This window comes from Temnothorax curvispinosus, unplaced genomic scaffold, assembly GCF_003070985.1.
Source record: "Temnothorax curvispinosus isolate PA1 unplaced genomic scaffold, ASM307098v1 QBEX01006657.1, whole genome shotgun sequence".
NCBI lineage: Eukaryota > Metazoa > Arthropoda > Insecta > Hymenoptera > Formicidae > Temnothorax > Temnothorax curvispinosus.
Genome location: NW_020216437.1, coordinates 1,208,980 through 1,230,360, shown reverse-complemented (window position 1 = coordinate 1,230,360; position 21,381 = coordinate 1,208,980). Strand labels below are relative to the sequence as shown.

Here is a 21,381-nt window from a genome sequence, read left to right as displayed (position 1 = left end):
AGTGTGTTGCGTAATTATGGGATCTTCTTTGATAGTAAATATGAGTCAATCGAAATGGTTATTATCGGATTTGATAAAGTGACAAAAATAAATGAGAGTATTGTACTCTCTGGAATTCGATGAAATAATTGGATAAAAGAAAACAAAAGATTAGAGTACTGATATTCTAATCTATTGTGTGATACGCAAACACTCATATTTTATTCCTAACAAGTAAAAGTACACAAACAAATTATATTTTAAATAGTCGATCGTATAATTAATCCGAAGTGCAATTAAATTATATTAATCTTATACATTATGTAGCATTTTTTATTATACTTATATACTGTATCATAGCAAGCAATTTTTAATTCGTTCAATCAGATCTTTATGATTTCACCTTTGCCTGCAAAGAAATTAATCGTATTAAAAGTTTGTTATAAGTAATTGAGACGTATTATTACATTCGATTTAATTCCTTCAAACGTGATATTGAAAGTGCCATTAATATTCCAATTAATAATTTATTGCTATAAAAACCTTATTAATATAAACATTATTTAACGAGAGAATATTATTTAAACAAATTCTAAAATTAAGAAATTTATAATTCTAAAATTAAGAATACGAGTTATTCTTTAAAAAAGGCGCAATGTAGATACATTATCGTAAAATAAACGTAATAAAACATTTCATTTTGAAGGAACTAAACGAACGACAAACAAAACTACTTACCCCTCGATGAATAGCGAGCACACCGTCTTCCTGGTTCAAAGGGATTTCTATGTACGCCTTTCTATCTTGATCCACTGTTACGACTTTACCAGTACACTTGTTGTTCTCCAAGTTCCCGGATATGACGTCGCAGTAAGTGCCAGGTTCCACACAGGTAAAGAGAGTCTGCTTCAAATCATATTTGTCACCATTGATCGCGATGAAGCCCGCGTTTCCGCGACAGAAGGCGATCTGATTCTGGCCGTTGTCCCACCAGTTGTTGACGTCGGTATTATTCGCGGCATTTCGGAAGCGCACCATGTTGTAAATCTGACGCCATCGATGCTCGCAGACCCAGCCGTTGCCGCAGGTATCGTCAGGATTGATGGTTGGAGATAGGAGATTGCCGACGGAGTCCTGCGGCGGGTTGGCGTCGAAAGTATCAAACTTGAAGGAACTCATGATCCGCGCGGTCCCGTAGGGATGCGCCAGCATGAAAGCCACGGCCATCTGTAATGTCACTTGTTATTGATTCCACCCTCGGATAAAGATAAAGTAATTCAGTCTCCGTATTTCTATATGTTTTTAATTTCTCCAGTTTTTTCGAGAATCACTTGCCTTGTATAGCTTCGATGACTTGTAGGTGAGGATATTGGGGTTGCCACGTTGAGTATCGTGATTGTCGATAAATACCAGAGCATCTTGAGACGGTAACAGGCCCCAAGCTTCTCCCCAATTGACAAACCATTTCAACGGATTGTTTCCGTTCAAGGAGTTGCTGATCTCCATGCCGTATCGGAATTCCGTTACCGCGCCGAAAGAGTTGTATTCATATTTGCTGATTGCCTCGCCGCCGTAATCGATTACCTCTTGAACTATATAGGGCCGCGCGTCTGAAGGGAAATGATGCTCGGGATTGAGATTTTTCAACCGAGAGAAGATCGTTTTTAGATCTTCCGGCCACATGTGTTTAGCTGCGTCTACTCTAAAATCCAGAAATTAGTGGGATTTTTATCTCGATAAAATATGAATATGCATGTATCTTATTTAATTATGGCTTAACTGACTTAAGAATACTACTAAAAATTTTATCGGATAAGTTAAATTAGCATAATATTTAATTTCCTTCATCGAAAGATGCCACTTTGTCGCGGAGGATTGACTGGGAAATATCGCAACGGAACTGCAAAGATTCTGCTTACCGAAAACCAGCGACTCCAGCGTCGACGGCTTCGTTCAAGAAATTGACGATCTTCTCTCTGACATATTCCTTCGACTGATCGAGATCATGCAGACCGACTAATTCGCAATTCCGCACATTTGCCGGGTCTTGATAATTATTGATGGCGCAAGGAGGATAGTGAAAATCGTACTGGGAATACGGTACCCCCGGATAGCTGAAGCCATGAGTATCCGCTGTCGTACCGCCGGTACCTTTTGCGTTATCGTGATCACCGGTCATGTGATTGAACACCACGTCGACGTAAATTCTCACGCCGGCGTTGTTACACCTGCGAACCATCTCCCTGAATTCGTCCGGCGTGCCCGATCTCGTGTACCATTTATAGGATATAGGCTGGTAACGTTCCCACCATGGTCTACTGCCTACGATCACATTCTCTTGGATCGGAGAAACCTGCAACAATTTATTAGGATTCGTTCTAATCATCCGCTCGATAATACACGTGATTAACGGATTAACGGATTGTTCCGTTCTACTTAGTCGCGGAATTTAGGTAAATGTTTTTCGGAGCAGATCAAAACAAACCTTTGTCAATTAATTAACAATTTCCTTGTTAGTTTTAACTCTCAATCTAACATTTAAAAAAATATTATTTTACCAGATTTTTCATAAAATTTTCTGCGGACATATTTCGCGTCATTGTCTCCGCTAAATATTTCTTATCTACCTATCTCACCTGCACGCCACCGAATCCCATGGGACCGAGGAATCTTTCACATTCATCTGCGATATCGTGCCATTTCCATTCAAAAAGATGTACCATCCCATCATGACCGGGTACGTAGTGCAGCTCTTTCTGAGCGGCTACCGTTGACAGGATCGCTAACGCACACACTAGCACTCGCATCATGCTCGTTGATGACTGATGCGCGAAATACCAGTCTCGGAAATATATAACCACATCGGCTGCCTGCACGAAGGTCAGTATTGCTTTTCTGGCTACGAATGCGCGTGTCGTTTTAATGACCACTCTATATTATTTTGTGTCAACTGCGCCGGCAAAAACACATTTATCGCACAAATATCGATAAATACATCTTGCAAGTACTCTAATTAATTATTCTTTTATCTAAGAATTTTTATTGACGAATATTGAACAAGGTGGCAGCTGTAATAACAGTTAACAAAATTTGCATAAACAAGCGTTATCTGACTGCAGTTACTTTGGCAGAAAAGTGCGAAATCAAAAGAGTGAGAATTTATTTAAGAATTTTATCGCATTCACGAGAACAGGATTTTGTGGAAATATAACTGCATGAAACTTGATATTTTTTTCACGCGAAAATATTACTAAACTTCCTATTAAATTAATAATAATACTTAAAATATAGTTATTGAATATTATCATATATATTATTATGTTCCATAAAATTAATAGTATTACTATTCTCTAATTTAAAAAAGAGAAAAAATAGAGAAAAGTGTGAATGTGTAACACAATGTGACTTTTTACAACTTTTTGAAAGTTTTCATTGTTCAATCTTTAAATTCTCGTAATTTTGATAAACATGTCTGCACCATTATTATATTAATGATGGAATATATGTATGTAATTGGATTATATAATTGGCAAATATTTTTAAGCTGGAAATATCAGTTGATTCAGTGTTGATTCAGTCGGAAATTGCGTAACCATGAGTAATTCTTTTCATATCACGCTCTTTTCTAAAACTACGCTAATTGTCAGTTTCTCATTAACAAAACAAATCACGGACTTAAAACTTATCAGAGCCGCGATTCTGTAACTCGTTATGCAGTATCGTTATTGTTATATTGTCATTGCGCAGCTTTTTTACCATATAGCATACTTGCACAGCTACTGCACATAACGACAGCATAACGAGTTACAGAATCGCACTACAGACAGATTAGCTGAGGCAAGATTTTATTAATTCAAGAAATATTATGTTGAAGTTGATTGTCCTTACTCACTGAAGGAATGTGCAACATTCGATATAAGATCGTGATCTTGGTAACGTTTTTGAATGAAGTTTATATAAAAAAAAGCACTACGGTGAAACCTTCACAAATATAAACAAAGTCGTTTTTGTGAATTTTTTACACAAAAAAATGTTCACAGAATTAGATATTTCGGTAGAATTCTAGATATATTGAAGTATTTTTTTAACAATATATTGATGCAGATAATTAATAAGTAACGAAGAAATTTTATCTGTCTGTGGAGACTAGGTATTTTCTTGTCACTTAAATATTACATTTTTTACTTGCCTATTCCAAATCTTTAATAGATAAATTATTCGTGTAATATAAGAAAATATATAATATAATATAATATAATCGATAAAGTATTCGTGTTCGTAATATGTTAATTATGCCCGTGATTTATGGCACTTACGCACTCGCGTAAATAATAACACACTTTTTAAGAAAATGTTAACTTTAATGCGAAACACTATAGAGCGCTTTATAACTCGTGGACACTAAAGGGTACGGAAACGAGAAGTAAATAGATAAGTGGCAAAATTGTTAAGTCATACGTTCGAATCACAAACCGGATCCAAGCAGTCTCCAGATATCTACTTGTTGACATTTGACGAAACGATTTTTTTCTCTTTCTTCTTCTTCAATAGTTCCGTTATCGATCGGACACATTAGACAATAAATTACGAAACAAGACGCAGAGATGTAGTAAATATTATTACTCAAATGCAAAGAATGCAATTTTTTATTATTCAAGTGCAGTATTTAGACAACAGTGGTTACATAAGTTCATATTAGTCATATATAGATTCTTAAAATGTTGCGTATACAAGCTTATTATCCACACGTGCGTCATAGTTTCGCCTGCAAGCATACGAAAATTCAGATAATACTATCATATCTTTGTTATCTTTCTGTTTGTCGTTTTTTTTTATTGCACTGACCTGATTATGAAGAGCGAGCACACCTTCCGACTCGCTTGATAGAATCTCGACCGTAGCGGTGCCATCGTCGACAACTTGCACCGACTTTCCGCTGCATTTGCCGTCGACAACGTCTCCGGTTATGACATCACAATATGTCCCCGCTGGCAATCCGGTTTGTAACTTTTCGCGTAGATCACCCTCGACGTTAAAGGCGACGAAACCTTTGCCGCCGCGGGAGAAGGCGATCTGATTCTTCCCGTTGCTCCACCAATTCTCCAGCTTCTCGCCGTTTACTAGATTGCGGAATTTGACCATTTGCTGAATCTGCGGCCATCTGTGCTCGCAGACCCAACCGTTGACGCATTCACCGTTGACGATCTCAGGCGAAATGATGCTGCCATCCGAATTGGCCGGTGGGCCTTGACTGGGATCACTAAACGCGAAGGAGCTCATGACTCGAGCATGTCCGTAAGGATGAGCGAGCATAAAGGCTACTGCCATCTAAATAAGAAAAAAAAACAGGATATTTTAATATAGAGCAACTAAATCTCATTTATATTTATGATATTTTTCAAAGTATAAAAATCCACCTTGTACGGTTTCGGGTCCTTGTGCGTCAAAATGGAGGCTCCACCGGCACCGTGACCTCTCTGATTATCATGATTGTCAACCATGACTAACGCGTCTTTAGAGGGTATCAGTCTCCAAGCATTCTCGTCATCGAAATTTTGCAATCTCGCCAAATTGTCCTTACCGCGGAACATATTACCCAAAACAATGCCATACTGGAACTCAATGACACTTGCGATATCATTGTACTCGAACTTGCTGACTCCCTCGCCGCCGAGATCGATGACTTCCTGATAGATGTAACACTGCGCATTCTTCGGATACCCGTTCTTAGGGGATAGGTTCTTTATTTTTTTGTAAATAGCCTTAAGATCTTGTGGCCACATATGTTTGGCGGCGTCGATGCTGCAAAGATGTTAAAATACAATATTTAGGTATGCCTGTATCGAGAGATATGAATGTGACTACTTTACTATTCAGAATATACTATTTTAGTATATTTTTTTAGTGGAATGAGCAGAACAGCGCGATTAATAAAGAAATTATAATATTTTTATTTAATAACACAGAGAAAACCGATGACATTACGTGATACTACAAAACTACAACGTCGCGAATGAATTATTACTGTTCGAAAAATAAATCGTAATTAATTGATTAGTTTTATTAATAAAATCCCACGTGTCGTACAAAGTTGCACCGAGTAACTCGAGATTTTCCATGCATTTCGCCGCTCTTCCTGCACAGATATATCTTATTATAAATGACCGCCAATTCTGAATATCTTTTATTTCGTGTGCGGCACGCAGGCGGGATCGGTAGCTAACGCGGCTCCGGTCAGGGGTTCAACATCCCAAACAGTTATTTCCGCGCGCCGAATTATGTTCGTCGGCGGGAAGTCGGCTCGTTAATTAATTAACGCTATTCGGTCAATTAAGATTTTTACCGTTTGCTCGTGGATACCGCGAACTCCATTGAATTTAATCGTACATTCGCGATAACCACCTATGTGTATTTGCCAAAGGCACTTCTTGCGATGCAACACACGGTGGCTGACGCGCCGAAGGTCAGAGTTCATTGCAACTCGGAAAATGATGCGACCAGGTAGCGTTATTTATTTCCGTTTATTCATTCCGTAATTTACTTGTGGATAACACGCGATAGGATAGAAAATTATTTTACTTGTCGCAACTCCGTACTAACTGACCGAGTTATTTAGATTTAGGACATTTTTATTTGAATTGTTGCTGCATACTTATATTTGTCTTTTATTATAAATAAAATTTTATTAAGTACGGTATCATGCTGGAAATAAAGTTAGTTACTGCCATCATTATGAAAAGAATGCATGTGCCTTTAAAGAAACGAAAAAAAGAAAGAAATATGTATACGTGGAAGAAAGGTATGTCGCGATTCTCATTAAGAAACAAGATTACGGCCTTCTTGTTTTCGCTATAGCGTACCTACTGTTTCAAATAATGTCACGTAAAATTATCGTACGTGCAATACCGATAATTTGCAATCGCGTTAATTTTGACACGTAAGTAAATTACTGCAAGTGAAACGTCGCATATGAGAAAAAGAATTTAGATGTCGTAACAAAATCATTGTTGTTGCTGTAATATAAAAGCGAAATTTCGTAAATTGCTCAATATCTCTTTTGGTAGTAAAAAATATGTAGAAAAATCTTTCTGAGTAAATTTGATAATTTTAGAAATATTGCTGAAGCAGAACAATCTATTTGTTGTTGCAGCGAAATTGTGTAAATCACTACCTTATGACGGAGAGAGAATCATTCAGTTATTATAGCATGTTATAAATAATATTGTAGCAAAATTATTCTCTTAGCTTGTCACGTGCGTTCCTGCCGTCCATATAATAATTAACGGAACTTGCTATGGCAGAATGTAATATATTGTGCCATCAAACTTCCCCTTCCACGCGCGCACCGTGACTTTAGCGGCTGTCACGATTTCTTAATACGCGCCATCAACGCCACATTCCTTTTCTCGAAATATATGTAAAACATTCGCAATCCCGCGGACGCGATGCGTAGCGCAGTCTCCAAGACGGCAGCGCGCCCCGTTATCATTCCCGACGCGTGTATCGCTCTTCCGCTTGTAAAGCCACCGGTTCGGTACGAGATGGTACCGATTTCGCTGCGGGTTACAATTACGAGCGAGGCGCGTAATTAAAAGCTGATGTCCCTCATTTATTAATGCTACCAGACGAGCCGGCCTCAGTCAGTACCGCGCGGCACCGCTTCTCGTTCGGTTTAATGTTAAACATCATCAGTCTTCGGCGCATCCTTGATGCGAGAAAGAGAAAGAGAAAGAGAAAGAGAAAGAGAGAGAGAGAGAGAGAGAGAGAGACAGGGGTGGGGCCGCGGAGTGCAACTCACGAGTTTACACTTCGGATTTTATATCTCATTCGCATATTTTGCCGCGGAATGCGTATCGACCGTGCGCTGATGTTGCACGTAGATAGGGATTATCGGCGAAACGCGATCGCTGTTGCAAATGACTTAATTTTTTGTATTTTCTGCTTAGTTAAGTTCAATAGTAGAAATTACGGACGACGGAAATAGCGAACGGGAGAATTCGTTCTCATTAAATATATATCTCGAACAACTCTCTCCATAATATTCTGTAACTCTTTTAACATTAAAATTTTACTATATTCTATAAATTTTTAGTTCGCGTAAACAAAAATCAATCTATCACTTTTTCTTATAGATTCTCGATAAAAATGTCACGCGATAAGAGCAGATTAGTTGAGAATAATTACCGAAAGCCAGCAGCTCCAAGATCGATGACTTTGTTGAAATATTTAATTATTTTGTCTCGGACGTTCGTTTTGGTCTGATTAAGATCGTGAAGACCGGACAGCTCGCAGTCGCGAACTTCCGTAGCGTTGTTATAATTCTGGATGTCACATGGAGGGTTGAAATCTTTGGACGTGTACGGGACTCCCGGATAACTAAGCTCATCTGGTTTTGCTGTCGTGCCACCGGTTCCGTATGCAGGTTGTGCATTTCCTGACATGTGATTGATGACCGCGTCGACGTATATTCGCACGCCAACCTTGTTACATCTTTTCACCATATCCTTAAATTCGGCTTCGTTTCCAGATCGACTAATAATTTTGTAGGAGAGTGGCTGATATCTTTCGTACCATGGTCTGTTCTCTATCACGAGATTCTCGTTTATGGGAGAAACCTACGAAAGAGTACAAGAACTTATTTTGCATTATATTTTTTATATGCGACGGGCATTTAGCGCTGTACGGAATTGACAGATAATAACAGATTATATAAAAATACAGTGAAGGTACTTTTATATTTATCTTGAAACTGCGATAATTTAATAATATTAATTTGCAAAAACAAATTTGACAAAAATTATTTAATATATGCAGTAGCTTTTATTTTCTTATTTACTTGTCCTCTAACACAGCACTCCGGCTTATCCTTATTCCTTAGTTATTTTGTGATAAGGTTCATGTTTCGAGTACTTTTGATCTTATCATAGTAAAATTATTTTTCCATTCAAAATAAAGATGATGAAAGATTGAAAGAATGCATAGGAGAGTTGGGAAATTTTACACGGCTCAATATGTATATGAGATTTGGAGTATTATCAGATTTAGATTAGATATAAATTAGAGATAAGTTAGCCTAAATTAGGCTATGTTAATGTAGATGCAAGCAAATGTTGTTGTGCAAACGGAAGCAAAAGAGTGACAATCGAATCAATAAGGATTATACATATATCATACATATAGCAATAGTTAATGTAAATATACTATACAAGCGTTTACTGTACATACTTGTACACCACCGTAGCCCATCGGACCGAGAAAATCTTCGCATTCTTTGGCAATGTCGTTGAACTTCCATTCGAACAAGTGAACCATGGTAGTTCTATCGCCGACATAATGCGGATCGTTATGCAGGTCCGCAACTGCGAACGCCAACAAGGATATGAAGCCGAGGCTGAAGAACGACATCGTGACACCAAATCCGAAAATTGACTGTAATCGCTTTCCCGATATATCTGGACAATTTATAGGAAACTTCTTTGCTGATACGCGATGATTAATGAAACTATCTGACAAATGGTACGATACTCATGATAAATGTCACTAGTATTACTAGAGCAAACTGATAATCGTCATCTGCATTATATACTGCGCTACATTTGTCATTTCTTTCTGAGGTACACTGACGCTAATTGCTGATGGTCAAGGTAATTCCGTTGTAGATGGCAGCTGTTATGGTTCGATATGAAAAGCTATCAATTGTCACGCGACAAACAGACCATAAACGCAAATTATTCAGAAATTGTGTGGAAAAATACACACGTGTAAAACAGCACGTGTAAAATAAATTCCAAAAATTCCCTTTCATAGATGTTAGTAAAATTTAAACAGGATTTAATTGACTCTCTGTCTCGAGATTGCATATAATATAATTTTAAAAATTTAATTTAACTGGAAGTTCGTGAAAGAGTACAAAACATGAATACGCAAATTTTTCACTCATAATTTTTTGTGAACGCAGTTTCTGTGTCTTTATAATAAATATTTAAATAAATAACAATATGTTTATTTATATTATTGTATATCAATAAAAAGCGAGTTTTTGAATGCTAAATCGTAGTCAGACGTCATTTTTTTGTCGTAATACATCTAAAAACAAAGATAGATTATTTTTTGTATTATAAGCACGAGTTGTTTTAAATATCAAATTGGAAAAAAATACTGAAAAGCCGATATAGAATAATTTTATGCATTTTTATAACAGAATTCAAATATGAATTTTCCCTTGTCGCGCTTGTGATTGGTATTTCGTTGATGATCAAGCCTCTTCGAAAGGCCGTTAACATCGACGGGGCAACCTCAATGGCAGATGGCACGATTGATAGATCGGGACGGACTAAATCTCGCGATATCTTACGTCATAAACGTAGCCGAGATGCTGGAAGGATAATTATTTGTGATGCGCCTGCCATCTGACGCTCGTAACGAGTCGAGTCGATCGTGGGGAGAACAAGGTCGGCCGAGGCACGGGTGCGAAATGTCATGATAATATTCATCGATCTCTTTGGCGCGTAACACCTTTCGCTATTTATTTGGGATGATTTGTCTGCGATTTATCACCACGTTGACCACTCAGCATTTCCCGCACGGTAGAGCGAGTAACGTAATCCAGGTGTTGAACGTGCGCGATATTCATATTTATTATTTATGCAAAAAAGAAAGAAAAGGATCAACGTCAAAGTAAAACGCGTACGCGTTGATACTGTCTTTTGTATTCTCGGAGAATTGAATTACCTTTTCCTACCATCTGGGTAATAGTGTAATACCTATTACGATCTCTCGCGGACACTTCAAAATTGTGAGGTAAAATGAAGAACTCCGCTTTGACATCACATTATTCTTTTATTTATAGTTGGACTGATTTGGCTACGGTATATCACAGTAAATAGATCGAACTTTTAGGTAGAGTTATACCGATCGCCAGCGAATTAACGGCGTGAACTTTATGCATTTCCATAAGACCGTCTGTCTTCCTTCCTTTCTGTTATAGCTTCATCTTCGAACGGAAGAAATGCGCTGTACGCTTTATCATATAGAATATGTCCTACTCAGGAAGAGGGATATGTATAAAATCAGGCGCATAAATGCCATAAATATTACTTAATTAGCAAGGAAAACTTAAACTAAAGTTGCAACGATTATTATGTATCTATATATTAAATCGAAAAAATTATTCTTATGTGCATTTTATCGCAAAGTAAGAATAAATGGAAGACTAACGGATGCTGTCATAATATAAAATTTGTTAAAATACGCAGTAGAGCCGAAATAATCGCAAATTGCTAAAGAACTCATTTTGAGAATTAACATCGTTTACTGTCACTAATTATTCAAACAAGCCGCATAAAACTTTCGGCGCTTAAAATTTCGAGCGCTTAAAAACAGAGACACAAGCGCAAATCATAGTTGGACGCGCCTGCACGTCGGTGATAATAAACATGTTAATTAATTTGAACTGATGCCATTTTAAACGAGAAGAAATAATCTCATGATACTTTATGCCATACTTTATCCATACATTCAGCTCGATCGCACTGATTGCTCAATATAATAAGGAGTTCGCGCCGTTTAGGCTGCTCAACGATGCTCAATGTTAATAGTTTTTGTACATACATCTCTTACGTAAAAAACAATAAAAATGTCGCTGCATACAAACAGACAACGGTCCATAGACAAGTAAATATATTCACATATATAAACATATCTTTGACACATCTACGCAAATAAGCTGCACATGCGACAGTAATAAAACATTATCAGAGGCGACAGCTGCGTTTTTTTTAGTTTCACGTTCAGATGTGGCTTGTGTTTTGTGTTTTGATCCATGCGTTAAGTTTTGCTTATAAATTAAACTGCTTCTATGATCTCTACCGGACTTGATATCTAACGTTACTAAGGGACGCGCGCGTGCGTGTCTTAACTTTAGTGCATGTTCTTTATTTGTAACGGACTGAAGTATAACTTATTTTATAGCTGCATGCACATCGATTACACCTCTAGTTAAAAACTATGGCGATAACATTCGTTTCAGAAATTTATCTGGCGAGTATTCAGACTTTTTTTTTTACTACCCGAACCGTAACTTCACTGTGATTTTTGGGTTTTCTGATAGTCGATGGTGCAACTGAATGGAAAAATAAATTTGTCTTGCGTCGGGTATAATAATGTCCAGGGAAGTGCCTATGGCAAGACATCAGACTCTCCAACAGTCATCTGTTACTGTCAAATCGCCGCCACGTTGCCCAGAAACGATATAGAATATACATTCCGCATCTCTCTTGGCTATAATATAACATCAGATTTTCAACAAGCGTATATAATATTTCTCTTATTATCACATATTTCTCTTATTATAACCATACACATTTCATAGTAAAAGTTTAACAATAATGCAATTTTGTTGATTAATAACGAAAATGGTTTAATAAAAATAATATGAAGATCATAATAGGTAAAATTTATGATAAATTAGAAATTATAAAAAATAACATTTGTACGAGGTAAATTATGGAATAGAGGCTAACAATCATAAAAATGCAAATAATAAATATTACGAGTATATAAGAAATTGCATTTTTAGACGCACGTATTAATTCATGTTAATTATCTGCCCGCAATGGTGCATCCATTTGACTGAACTGTACTGTGTGCCTGTACGAACGAGAAATAGAGAAAGCATGATGAACGAAGCGACGGATGCGTTTTTGTTTACATGCACATATTTACATTTGCACAAATTTTACGTTTAACAAATACGTATTTTCTCTTGCAACAATAACACGAGTACGATTGTCTTCTTCCACGATCATGAACAATCGAGCCTAACGGAATCCTCGGATTTATTATACGTAGAAGTGGCATATCAAGATTACCGAGATTGCTCGATGCACCGTTAAAGCTTCGCTTGCGCCGTGGAGAAGATGATTACATGCACCAATTGACGTTCTGACGCGTTACTTGAGCGCGTCGACATTAGAACGTTAAAGGAAATGCCGATGCTCTCTCTCTCTCTCTCTCTCTCTCTCTCTCTCTCTTAAGACATTAAATAACCCCGAGATGTGCGGAGCGCAGTGACTGTATCTTAATGGCAAAACGCATTGCGTCTCGCATTCACGCGGTATCTTTCAACATGGATGGATAAAGTCGTAGAGCCGTATAGCCACTAGGTCGCTCGAGACATTCAGACGGAAGCGACGAGGCGAATTATCGGAGTTTAGAATATATGCGTTTTGTATAGCCAGACCAGATTCGCGCGACCCTCGTGTCTCAGCACTATCCTAATGTAAAGTCCACCGACCCCCTCGAGCGGTCGGATTCCCGGCTGCTCTTGACGCGGCTGCGGCTGCTGCGATTGCTCAGGCTGCTGCAACTGCGGCTTCTCCTTTCGTCGCTGTGCCTTTTCATCTTCTTGCTGCGCTGTTATCTCCATCTTTTGCTGTTGCATAAGCGACTCTTGGCGCGACACCTCCGCGAGTTGTGCTTTCTCACCTTGCTTGCGCAGTTTTGCTCGCTCGTTTTTATCCAGCGGTTCTTGCAACTGCTTGCGTTTCTGTTGCTGTTCGTCTGCTTTCTGCAGTTGCGGCTGCTTACCGTCCACTTTTTGCTGTTGTTCTTTCGACGAACGTTTTGTTTCCTCTTTCTTTATCTGCTCCATTTCCTTTTTCGACCGCGTAATTTGCTGCTGTTCCTCTTTCCCTTTCTCCAGTTTTCCTCGTGTTTCATGCTCCAATTTTGGCTGCAACGGTTTCTCCTCTTGTTCTAGTTTTTTCTGCAACATTTCCTCATCTCGTTCAAATTTGCGTCGCAGCTGCTCCACCAATTCCGCTTTACGCTGCAACAGCTGTTGTTCTTGTTGAAGTTTCCGTGTCTCTCTGTCCTTCTCTATCTTCTGACGGACTTGCTGCTGTAAGTGACCTGGCTCCTTTTGTGGGCTCTTTCTTTGCGGCTGCATATCTTCTCGCTTCTGCTGTTCCTGCGGTTGACGCTGCGATAGTTGATGCGCCTCCTGCTCTGCATGAGCACTGACATAAATCTGAACTTGAGATTCCTGTTCTTGCTGTTGCTCCTGCTGCTGCTGCTGCTGCTGCTGCTGCGGTCGCTGTCGTTCTTTCTGTTCCCTTTCCTGCGCGATAACATCGTCTGCCGGCGTCGCTTTTTCGTCGGGGCCACAAATATCCTCGGTTCGTCGAGGCTCGTCCGAAACGGCCGCGGTCTGTGCGGCCGTGGCCTGAGGTTAGTTGCTACCATAATTTTGTTTCTGATCCCATCCAGAATTTTGTTTCTGATCCGATTCAGAATTTTGTTTATGATCCGATCCAACGTCGGAGCCGCTCGAGCTCAAGGTCGTAATACTGCCTCCCGGATACGGATCCAACGACGACTGGACCGACATGCTGCGACCCTGTTTCTTCAGTCTGTGGGGAGAGAATCTTCTGGGGTCGACACTGGTTGGGTCTGCCTGCAACAAATTTTTTCATAAAGAAACTGATGGCGCAGTCACACCAAATCGTGTAAGACGTTTCATAATGCAGTTAACTGTGCCAACGGCATTTTTTTTTGCGCTTTGAAACGAAATATATGGAAAAGCAACGCGCACCTGATAAGCCAATGCATTCATGATAATCTCCGGTGGCACTAATCCTAACGGATTCACTTCTTGCATCAACACGGTGGCCGGGATTTTGTGAAACTGGATGTACTCGACGAAATTACCAATTACATCTTTCAACGGTGTAAGTTGCTGGTTGTCGCAATACTTTTTACTCCACATTAGTGCGGCCTAAAAGTGAGAGAAAATAGTTTGCGGAAATATCGTGTGAGAAAATGTCGAATAAATGTTGTTGACATATTTATATCAGGCTTACTTGAAATTTCGTAAATTCATCTGCGCGTAGTTCTTCTCTGGCAAGGATCAAGCGAACGACGTGTTGCGGCAGTAATGTGAAAGATCCTAAATTCAGTACTTCATTTCCGTGCTCATCGACGAATTCCAGTACCTTTGCAAAGAATTCCGTATTAATTTTAGATTAATTAGTTATAAAATTAAGCATTAAAGCTGATATCATAGAGAGAAGGAGCCTCTCTTTCTCTTTCTTTACAGTTAGATGCGAATTTACCTTTTGAACCAAAGTTTTTGTGCATTTATACTGAATATAACGCTCTGCTGATGCTAACAAAGCGCAGACCGTATCGACGGTTATACAACATTGAACAAAGCCCGAGCAGGCTCGTTTAAGCTCTTCCAATCCATAATAATCGGCAGCGTTCATTACTCCTGCGGAAAGAAATTATTATCAACTATCGAAATCAAATTTCTTCAATCGTTTATTACATTCAAAGATAAAATATCTAATGAGTACATAAAATTATCTTACAAACTTCTTCTTTATATGTGTTTAGATCGTGAAAATATCAGATAAGATATAATGACAGGAAATACTCGTCAGTAATGATTAATTCACGCGGCAAATAATAGACATTCTAATTGGCTTGTTAGAGATATACATGTGCTATATAACGAATTGATTACCAAGCAAGGTCCTAGGCTGCAAAGTCACACATCCCGTATGAATGTACTCGATCAGCTGCCGGAAGACATCGGGCTCGAATTCCTCGATAATCAGCGTATGATGCTGATGTGATTGTGGCTACGATACAAAAGTGAAATCTAAATATCTAAACGAGAAAACGGAGATGTTCAGATTCAAGCTTAAATGGAATACCCGTGCTAAGCGACTTGCATGGGAATCCAAGTAAAAGACTAGCGCAATAGTAAATCAAATTCACTAATTATGAAATAAGAAATTATATATTAGACAAGAGAAATATAATATATGGGTATTATAATATTTTTTTAATTAAGTGCAAAATTTTAGCTATTGTGCATCTAACATATTAAATAGAATAAATACTGGTATATTGCCTAACTAAAATAACCCAGCGAACATATTCAAGCGCTACGTCTGTTAATATCTTTTAAAGAAACTTGTATTTTCTACGTTCTGTTGAACATTCTATTGTGTAACTTGTCTTTAAGATTTACGTGTTAATATCAATAATTACAACTCGTTCGCTTGGTTGAATTACGTGAATCAATATGATAGCTGAAATCGCTAAGTGAATACCGTAATCGTGCCAATCTACAACTATAATGGATTTGGCGACTACGAAAGAGAGTGTATAATTGAATCGATCATGCAGAAGTCCAAATATGGAATTAGCGCACAGTCCAGTCCATAATCGTATGAGTTACATCTGTTTGAGTATACGACTCTCGAGAATCGTTCATCTCTCTTCGACGAGCAAAGGAACAATCAAGATAAAAGAACGCTTATCCAAGTAAAAAGTCAAGGCAACGAAGAAACATCGACTTGTCAATACACAAATTTCAAGTGGTCTCCTATACGAGAGCTCCTCTAAATGGTTTCGTGAGGCGAAATCGCAGTGCAGTGTACAGAAAAAAAATCAATGAAGAGAAAAAGAGGAGTAATCAATTAGAAACATAGGGGGGCAAGATATATATGGGATGGAAAACGATTTTGATCTGTATGTAAAATTGTACGTTCAAAGTACCTCTTGGATGGGGGCCAGTTGCTGCGTGAACCCTGACCGCTACACGACACATACAAACGCACACTTACTATTTCTATCCTGATAAAAGTGGAAGATTCGTTTCAGCGACGGCCACGATAAATATGCAACGTATCCCAAAAGGAACGATAACATTGTCGCTTCAACAAAGCGTTTGTATTTCGGCTAACTGAGATAGATATAACTTTCCTACTTCATATATTAATTAACAAAATAATGGAATCCAGTTGCAATATGTTTCCCTTAAATTAAAATTGCTCGATACAATGTAAGATTGACACGAACGATCGTTGGGCTTTGCATATCGAACGTGTTCGCCTTTTAATCTGAGAAATTGTCCATATCGATTTTATGTATGTGCTATTTACATAATAATTATTGTCTCTTTCTGTCTTGCATTGCAAATATATACACGCATATATTGACTTGAAGGAAAATTGGAATATAGGAGCTGCTATCTGATATCTTCTTCATTGCAATTTGATATATTGTGAATATTGCGCCATACTTATTTCTTTTTTGTTTTTCATTAGTCAATGTAAGCTATAAGTTCGTTAGTGATAAATTCTATATTGACTTTTGTGCTAAGTACCTGTTGCGCAGCATTCTGTAAATTCAACAGCGGTTCGGAGCTGCGTTTAAGAAAGAGCCGTATCTTGTTTTCTCGCGCCGGCGGTTCTTTTTTGCGTTGCGGGCTCGGAGTTTGATACAGCATTTTATGGAAGACTCTGTAAATTGAAAAAAGATAAAAATCTCTATTGTACTCGTTTGTCCCATGCGTATATTAACTGGAAGATATTTTCTACACAAACTTGCTTCTGGCTGCAAGTACAGCTTTCACAGCGCAAACTGGCTCCCTGGTGTCACCGACGAGGAACGTCACGTCGCAGAGTTCCGGCATACTCGCCAAAAACTTCATGTCCTCGGCCAGGCCGGTTTTATTCTCGAAAGTCGAGTAATCGTCATCGTCGGTCATCCCGGATCCTGAAGCCTCCGGCATCGGGCCCATGTCTTCCTGTTGTTTATTTCACGTTAAAAATAACGCTGAATCATCATAATTCCATTTTGGAATGTTTTTTCTTGTCTTACTTAACTTCGATTTAATTATCTAATTCCGCTTACATAATGAATATGAAGATTGTTCTCACCGCGATAAGTATTTTAGAGTGTGCAATATTATTTACATTTATATATTTGTCATAAAACTGACATAAAAAAATTGCTCAATAAAATTATTATGTACACAAGTAGTGCGCAGGCTTCGATAAAAATATCATGGCCTTTTAATACGCAGTATACGAGGGGATTGTATAAAAAAAAAGCGACGCTCTCATCCATAAACTATTATTATTTAAAAGATAATTTTTGCCCTCCCTCCCCCGCTTTCCTCTATCGTTATGAGGTAATCTATAGTTCCAATACTTTTATTCAAGGCTAACTACGTGCACTATCAACAACTTGAAATAAACACTTCTCTTAGAAATTTTGCTTACGCTGTGGAGTGCAGGCGGTTTTATCGAGGACAGAAAAATCTGCAAGCTCTGTTGTCGACAAAGCGTTTCTCCACTAAAGGACGTACTTTTCCTTATAACGCGTTTTCTACCTACAATGTAATTAACCTACTTGCTAAATAAAAAATTCGTTATCAAACTTAGAAAAGTAACGCGGATATGCTTCAATTTCACTCATTAATCCTGTCAATAATGCTTCGTAGTTAATTACTGCCGTCTATTGTCGTTACTTTTCAAATAACCGAGACAAATAATGAACATTTGTGAGAAACATACGCATTACAGAAAGAATTATTCAGATCCTGTAACTTCTTTTCAATCTGGTCTTTGTTATACTATATAGATACAGAATTTTTTTAGAATTAATTTTTGTATGTTTGTATGTTTGTATGTTTGTTTAAAAATATATGGCTATAAATAACTTATTATATTACTAAAAGAAATATCAGAATTAATTCTTTTTATAAATAAAGACTTCTTTCCAATAACTTTGATAATTAATTGATTAATTAATTATCTTACGTTTTGAAGTTTTATTAAATTTGCAATAATTGCCAAAAATATTCAAGCGATAAAATATTTAATTCGTGTTCTTCTCGCTTTTAATAATAGCCAGATTATTTGATGTAAGTAACAGGCAAATGTTCTAAATAATTATCCACAAGAAGATGTAATTATGTAACAGAGGATGAAAAAAAGAGAATAGCAAAGAGGGTTGGAGAGAAGTAAATGGTAAAAGAGTCTCAATAATGAAACGAAGTGTTACCTGTTGCTTTGATCCCGGAGCCTCTTCGCTTGCCGGGCTGCTTTGGCCCCGAAAAAACACTTTTAACTCCCTTCTTCAATGTCGTCGGAAAAATCGACCGTTCGCTGAATCGAATGCACAAGAGAAAAACGGAAGATTAACTAATGTAAGAATGTAAGAATCGTGGAAGCACGCATTTGCAAAGACAAATGAGGCAATAAGAGCTGAATTGTCACGCGCAGATTAAACATTTTTTTCTCTCTCAATTAATATATACGTAATATCAATTAATATATACGTAATATATTGATTGAGCACATCACACACAACATAATTTGGCATACAAATCGAAAGTACAGTCACAAATACAGTTGTCAAGAATTCAAATGCAGAATATAGATAAGGTGATTATACTTGGCAACGTCAAGCTAACGTGTAAAGTAGAAATTAATGCAAATTGCGAGGCGAAATTTATTAGACACTTTGACCGTAAGGCAAGTACCTAGAGACCCGCGGTAACGAACTCGGGGAGCGATCGACGTCGCGGGATTGATCGCGGTGGTTTCCAGCACGCGTTTCCAACGAAACTGCCCGGACGAACGCCGCCCCTTTTCGCCGCGGAAGAGACTGGTGGTGATTTTGCCGCAGAGAACGACGCGCGTGAAATGTCTGTCCTGGCTGCCGTCCTCGTGAAGACTCGAGGGATACCGGACGCGTTGGGGGTTGCTGCCGTGAATGGATATACAGTCGGAGAGAGAGCGCACACAGGGCGAAGGCTCTAGGCGAGCAAAGAGCTGGACAGACCCAGAGCTTCCCGTCGACGAGACGTCGGAAAGGCATCGCGGCGCCTGCGTCATGTGGGACGTCGACGCCACCCGCTTCTACGCCGGCTCGACCCGGAGGACTTTTTCCTCCTATCGGACGGGATAGTTTCAAGTGAAACGAATATCCTTGGACCGGGCGATTGAATATCGGTCGAGAATTTTTAGTTCGTTTCGAGATGTTGCGTCACATACTTGTACTTTCGTTAATTCATGTCATTAGTCTCAATGTTTCGACAATACACTTTAATAAATTGTGATTAGCTTTCAGAAATTTCAATCTTGGACTTTTTACAATCTTATGTATTATAAAATGTATAATCTTATATTTTGTCTTTTGGTTTAAAACATATATGACTTTTATCTTACATTTAGTAACTTTGTTTCTAATTTTTCTGAGGGATAAAAGTTTTCATAATTCATTGAGCATGGACAATTTTATAATATAACGATATAGTTACGTAAAGATCCTATATATATATATAAAACACCTTCAATAAAAAGATTTATTAATTCCCATTGCTCCGTGAAACTTTCAGATGTGATTCTCAAATATCGATATTTTCAAGATATTGTGTATCACGATATTGTTTCCTTTAATGACCAATCAATAATGCGCGAATAAAAAGTGAAGATAATGCGAACTCCACCGTGATGTTTCGGCTCAATCTAGCAACATGGACTGGAATCATTCATGTTGTTGAAAAAGCTTCGTCTCACTTCGAGGCATTCCGCTATTCTTCTCTTCTAATCAATACGACTGGGCACCGCAACAAGTTGCAATGCGGCCGGAAGACGCGAAAAAAACAGCCTGGATTTGAGATTCAATATATATTTATAGCTAGATATTTATAAATATTCTTAACTTGATTTAAAATATTGCATGGCATGTAATAAAATTATATATATTATATGAGCAGACTTTATACACACACTGAATAATAATTGCTTTTAAAAATGTAAACGATAATGTAATTACAAACTTATGCATTTTAATTAATCTGATGTACTTTCCACTTTTCATTATATTTTTTACGTTAACTAAAGAGTAGAAATACTCTGAAATTTTTTCACAAAGGGGTAGTTTACCATAAGTTGATTAATTCTAAAAAAATTAATTTTCTTCATGAAAAAATTGCAATTTAAAAACTCAGAATTAAATCATTTCTGAGCATGTGCATTTCTAAAAATGTAATTCGAGACATTCGGGCTTCAAATCGCGCCGAAGCGACCCTCGCAGGACTTTTCCACCCCCGTTGCCCCCGAGTGGAGTCTCTCGGACAACGACGTGCGACGCCGACGACGCTTGCGCGAGAATAACGAGCGATTTCATTCTCGCTCGCGTAGCAGCCCCTCGATAATTGGTAAACGGTTCGATAAATAGGAGCGGCTGGTCGTAATGAGTCGGGAGCTTCATTAGCGGAGAAAATGTTCCGATGTTGGTTGGATCTAAAACATAAAGATACGCGCTTAGCCGCTGCCGCCTCTGTCCTAAAATTGCCAGGTCCGGTCGGAACGGCGCGGACGATGTCTCGTCCTGCGATTCCGTCACGAGATTTTTCCGGTGTCGTTATTGATCCTTGGCGGGACCGCCGCGCCGTTTTACCTTGCCCCTCGAAACAGCAAAACTCGTGGGTGGCTGGAATTGGGTCAGGGCTAAGCGAAAGCGTGTCACGTTCCATTTTCGCGCAGCGTTCTAAGCCCCATAACGGAGTCCTATTTATACTCCCTCTTTCGA

The 21,381-nt window shown here is 38.3% G+C and overlaps 3 protein-coding genes across 3 annotated transcripts; all 3 read right to left on the bottom strand.

Annotated features, from left to right (window-relative positions):
• Positions 1–177: 177 nt before the first annotated feature.
• LOC112456104 (alpha-amylase 4N-like) lies at positions 178–2,820 on the bottom strand. The gene is made up of 5 exons (XM_025018418.1): positions 2,616–2,820; positions 1,899–2,332; positions 1,315–1,681; positions 718–1,206; positions 178–388 (listed from the first exon to the last, which is right to left on the bottom strand). Exons 1-5 carry the CDS (start codon positions 2,787–2,789, stop codon positions 371–373), a joined length of 1,482 nt encoding a protein of 493 aa, XP_024874186.1. The 5' UTR covers positions 2,790–2,820; the 3' UTR covers positions 178–370.
• A 1,773-nt stretch (positions 2,821–4,593) lies between these two features.
• On the bottom strand, positions 4,594–9,421 carry LOC112456169 (alpha-amylase A-like). The gene is made up of 5 exons (XM_025018547.1): positions 9,205–9,421; positions 8,164–8,594; positions 5,397–5,781; positions 4,825–5,307; positions 4,594–4,744 (listed from the first exon to the last, which is right to left on the bottom strand). Exons 1-5 carry the CDS (start codon positions 9,382–9,384, stop codon positions 4,733–4,735), a joined length of 1,491 nt encoding a protein of 496 aa, XP_024874315.1. The 5' UTR covers positions 9,385–9,421; the 3' UTR covers positions 4,594–4,732.
• Positions 9,422–10,798: 1,377 nt separating this feature from the next.
• LOC112456131 (serine-enriched protein) lies at positions 10,799–19,649 on the bottom strand. The gene is made up of 11 exons (XM_025018465.1): positions 19,325–19,649; positions 18,844–18,947; positions 17,379–17,581; positions 17,159–17,294; positions 16,549–16,587; positions 15,506–15,623; positions 15,093–15,250; positions 14,841–14,972; positions 14,573–14,755; positions 14,225–14,434; positions 10,799–14,194 (listed from the first exon to the last, which is right to left on the bottom strand). Exons 3-11 carry the CDS (start codon positions 17,573–17,575, stop codon positions 13,190–13,192), a joined length of 2,178 nt encoding a protein of 725 aa, XP_024874233.1. The 5' UTR covers positions 17,576–17,581; positions 18,844–18,947; positions 19,325–19,649; the 3' UTR covers positions 10,799–13,189.
• Positions 19,650–21,381: the final 1,732 nt, after the last annotated feature.

Bases quoted from the DNA above. Each gene is read 5' to 3' on its own strand.
- LOC112456104 (XM_025018418.1), bottom strand. From the start codon at position 2,789: ATGATGCGAGTGCTAGTGTGTGCGTTAGCGATCCTGTCAACGGTAGCC. The intron at 2,333-2,615 runs GTGAGATAGGTA...AAATTGTTGCAG, and splicing joins TGGGATTCGGTGGCGTGCAG to GTTTCTCCGATCCAAGAGAA. The intron at 1,207-1,314 runs GCAAGTGATTCT...GTGACATTACAG, and splicing joins AGTCATCGAAGCTATACAAG to ATGGCCGTGGCTTTCATGCT.
- LOC112456169 (XM_025018547.1), bottom strand. From the start codon at position 9,384: ATGTCGTTCTTCAGCCTCGGCTTCATATCCTTGTTGGCGTTCGCAGTT. The intron at 8,595-9,204 runs GTATGTACAGTA...ACTCTTTCGTAG, and splicing joins TGGGCTACGGTGGTGTACAA to GTTTCTCCCATAAACGAGAA. The intron at 5,782-8,163 runs GTAATTATTCTC...ACATCTTTGCAG, and splicing joins CTTGGAGCTGCTGGCTTTCG to CATCGACGCCGCCAAACATA.
- LOC112456131 (XM_025018465.1), bottom strand. From the start codon at position 17,575: ATGGGCCCGATGCCGGAGGCTTCAGGATCCGGGATGACCGACGATGAC. The intron at 15,624-16,548 runs GTACTTTGAACG...TTTGTATCGTAG, and splicing joins AACTGGCCCCCATCCAAGAG to CCACAATCACATCAGCATCA. The intron at 14,195-14,224 runs TATGGTAGCAAC...CAGGCCACGGCC, and splicing joins GATGGGATCAGAAACAAAAT to GCACAGACCGCGGCCGTTTC.